General features: G+C 32.8%; 1 protein-coding gene across 1 annotated transcript; it reads right to left on the reverse strand.

Moving 5' to 3' along the window:
- Nucleotides 1-440: 440 nt before the first annotated feature.
- LOC109792622 (uncharacterized) lies at nucleotides 441-2,787 on the reverse strand. The gene has a single exon (XM_020352042.3). It carries the CDS (start codon nucleotides 2,368-2,370, stop codon nucleotides 1,453-1,455), a length of 918 nt encoding a protein of 305 aa, XP_020207631.1. The 5' UTR covers nucleotides 2,371-2,787; the 3' UTR covers nucleotides 441-1,452.
- Between the last annotated feature and the right edge of the window lie 888 nt (nucleotides 2,788-3,675).

Consider the following 3,675-nt stretch of genomic DNA (forward strand, 5'->3'; position numbering starts at 1 on the left):
CATTAATTTAAATTTATATAAAAGGTATCATATGATTTTTTTTTAAAGTTTGTAAGTTTGATTTGTACATTAAGATTTTTTAATTCCATAGTTAAATCATTAAAATTTAATGTAAAATATAAATTATTAAGTAGAGTAAATCTAAAAAAATTTATTCTTAAAATAAATATTTCTCTCCTATTTATTAATAGAATATATATATAACTAAAATTAGCCGCAAAAGTTCTTATATTGGGTAATGTTATTTCAAATTTCTATAGCTACGGCCTGCTTCACCTATTTCATCTAAAATAAATTCAAAATAATTTTATTTCCCTTGTCTCTTACTATTTTCACATAGGATTTTTTTTTTGTCTTCGATAAGCACCATTGATATCTATGTTGAATAGGGATAGTGATTAACGTCTACCGCATTTTAGAAAGGATTGAAGTGGATAAACGAGAGAAATAAAATGAAAAAAAGGTGGAGAGAAAAAATGATAAATATAATAAATAATATGATAAAAAAAAAAAATAGGTAGAAAGTAATGTGCAGATTGAAAAAATGTATGTATAATTAATTTTTCATTATATAAACTACAAAGAGAGAACGGATTTTAAAGCACAATGTACGGATAAGTGGTACCAGCATTACTTGTAACTTCAGCAAAACCAAGTGGTTTATTTTAATTTATTAAAAATAAGTGATTAATCAATAATAGATGTAATTAAATCAATTAAAAACCCAAACTAATTAATGAAATTATTAACAGTTCATGAACTAAATTATTTGTTTCTCTAAGAAATAAAATATGGCAATCTTAAGGAAAATAACTATCTGCCAACTCTTCATTACATATTATGTGAGGGAAGGGCATTTGTTTCGGTGCTCGAAAGTGTTAATGCACTAAAACTTTTCCTTTATTTTTTACTGATATAATTAATTATGGTTATTTGTATTAGTGGATAAAGTTTTATTATAATTATGTTTGTTTAGTTCTACTTATTAGGTATTTGATTTTAAGTAAATCTACACACTTAATGATGGTGGGAACATGTGTTTTATCAACAACATTTATGAGCTTTATGTATGAATGTCATTTTTCATGTATTTACCTTATATATGAATAAAAAACATGCAGAATGGTAAGGTTGTCCATCAAATACGAAATTGCTATGTTTCCTAACCTTTTCTCTTCTCTGTTTTATGGTTTTGTATGATTTTTATGTTTTATGCTTATGCTGCCCGTTGGAAGTCTTAACAGAAGGAAACCAAGGATGCAAAAAAGAAGAATAGAAAAGAAAGAAACAGAAAATGGAAAATTTAATAAGCCAAAAATGAATTCTGAATCATGTTGATATTCAAACATGCATTGATTTTTGTAGAGCAAATCCTTTAAAATTCGGACTATATGATCGCTCTCATTCACATTTACAAGGTATTGATTGATAAACACTTCACTCATCATTGTGCTAATGAGCAAGCATATTAAGAAACGACACTCTATTTTGTACTATACGTCTGAAAATGCAATCTAATCCACCGTCGAGACCCTCGATGCTAATATTCAGTGTCTCCAACACTCTTAGTGCACTTTGAACTTCAAACTTGACATCACTCTGATTTCCTCTTCCAAGGAGGGTGCACACAGAACTAAGATCCACAACATTGATGTTCTTATGTTCTTTCTCTGAAGAAAACAACCTTGGCTTTAGCTTTGAGATCATTGAGGTCCCTTTTGTTCTGAGTCCTGGCATTGAGAGGAACAACAAAAGAGAACGAAATATAGAGATAGTGATGATGCTTGCTTCTCTTAGAACTCTGGCCAGGAATATCAAATGCTGATCTTGAGTTTGACTTTGACCCACTAGGGCAAAACTATTAACTTTGTTCTCCATTCTCTTCATTGCCTCTAGTTGCTTGGTAATCTCCTTCTTAGCCTTCTTCTTGAAGCTATCATATTCACAAATGCTGCTTTCGATGCTTGAATACCCTCTTCTTCTACGCATGGCTGATTGAAGGGCTTGCATGTGTTCTTTAAGAGCCAACAATAAGTCCCTTGCTGTGCCACATGCATCTAGGAGTGTCACTGAGCCACACAGTGCCTCTTCCACTAGTTTCCCGTTCTGGTAGTGCAAAAGTGCTTGTTGGGTCTGTGGAGAATGGAAGAGTTCCTCCATGCAGTTGTACAACTCAGCAAGCACTACCAAATCGCTCTGAATTGTCTCTGCTTCCAAACTTGTGGTTGTTGAGACAGATTGTGGAAGATGGTGAGGCTTAAGATGGTTCAAAAGTGCTTCAACTCTTTGAGAAGAAGGGTGCACTCTTGTGGGCAAACTAATGGACCTTACTGGTTGATGAGTACTTGACATAGTAGAAATAGCTTCCATCTTTCTTTGTTGTGGTGCACCAAACACAAGGATGCTTGATTGGGAATTAGTCTGATTTCAATCTATTTATAGGAACACGGTGGAATTGAACCTAAACTTTGAATTATAAGTGTGCAAGCCAACTCTTTAAGTTGTGTATGTGCATGCATGTGACAACAATGTGGGTCTCCCTACCTTTCCGATTGCTTTGTAATAGTTTAGGCCAACAATTCCGTAACTGTGGTGACTTAATTAATTCAATGGAGGTCAGATAGAGTATTAGAGTGTATTGAGGTTTGAGAATTAGTGGTAGTACACAAACAAAGGACACTGAACATTGCTGGTGTATGTTCCCCTGCTTCCCCTTTGTGATGAATCAATTCAATAATCCCATCTTCTCAACCATAACACAATAGTATAACTTATCTCTAATGATCATGTGTATAATTGAAACTGTTTTCTATTTGAATTAGTTTTGCGCTTTTGTGTCTTTCTTCAAAGTATTAGTGAGGGGAGGATTTAAATAATCCTGGCTAGCGCAAACAATGCTGTGAGTTATAGCCAAAAGTTTCCTTCATAGGCCTGGAATCTAGGCCAGCATTAAGATGTCATTGGGGGACATATGAGCAAGGTTGGTTCAAATTGCTATAATTTATGATTAAGTGAGTGAATAATGGAAACCATGAGGTGTTGTGGTGGCAGTGTATTTAGTGATATTAGGAGACAAAGGAAGCAATCAACAGCGATGTTTCTTCTACCTTGGGAATTGATTTGTTTGCATAATGTAAACATTACAGCATATAAGTTCTGGTGCTTGTGTTGGGTGGGTGGCTTGTGTTAGTAGATAAGGGAAAAGGGTACTTAAGAGTTGATCAAAGAGTAAGGGGAGTAGTATATGAATCACATGTTAATTGTATGGATGAGAAGCTGATTCTTCTTGTCTGCTGTGTTTTTTTTTCCTGCATGCATCTGTACCTTAAACAACATTTCCTTTCAAGAGCAATGTACCTAGCAAAGATATTTTACAATAGACAACAAATTAGGGGCTAGAAACTTCAGATAATTAAATTTACACGATGTACTTGAGATGTTCAAATAAAATATTTGCCTACACTGCACCCATTATATTGTATTACTTTGCTGATTATTTTAACCAGAAAAATTGTTATTTGGTTATTCAAAGATATATATATATATATATATATATATTTCTTAGTTTTATTGTTTTGAATCTCAAATGTTTTGATTTAAGACTTAACCATGTACATATATATATTGTGCTTTCTGTTTAGCTTCTATATATAGACGACCAATGATAATAATTTT

This window comes from Cajanus cajan, chromosome 5 (assembly GCF_000230855.2).
Source record: "Cajanus cajan strain Asha chromosome 5, NIPB_CcT2T_4, whole genome shotgun sequence".
Taxonomy (NCBI): Eukaryota; Viridiplantae; Streptophyta; class Magnoliopsida; order Fabales; family Fabaceae; genus Cajanus; species Cajanus cajan.

Bases quoted from the DNA above. Each gene is read 5' to 3' on its own strand.
- LOC109792622 (XM_020352042.3), bottom strand. From the start codon at position 2,370: ATGGAAGCTATTTCTACTATGTCAAGTACTCATCAACCAGTAAGGTCC.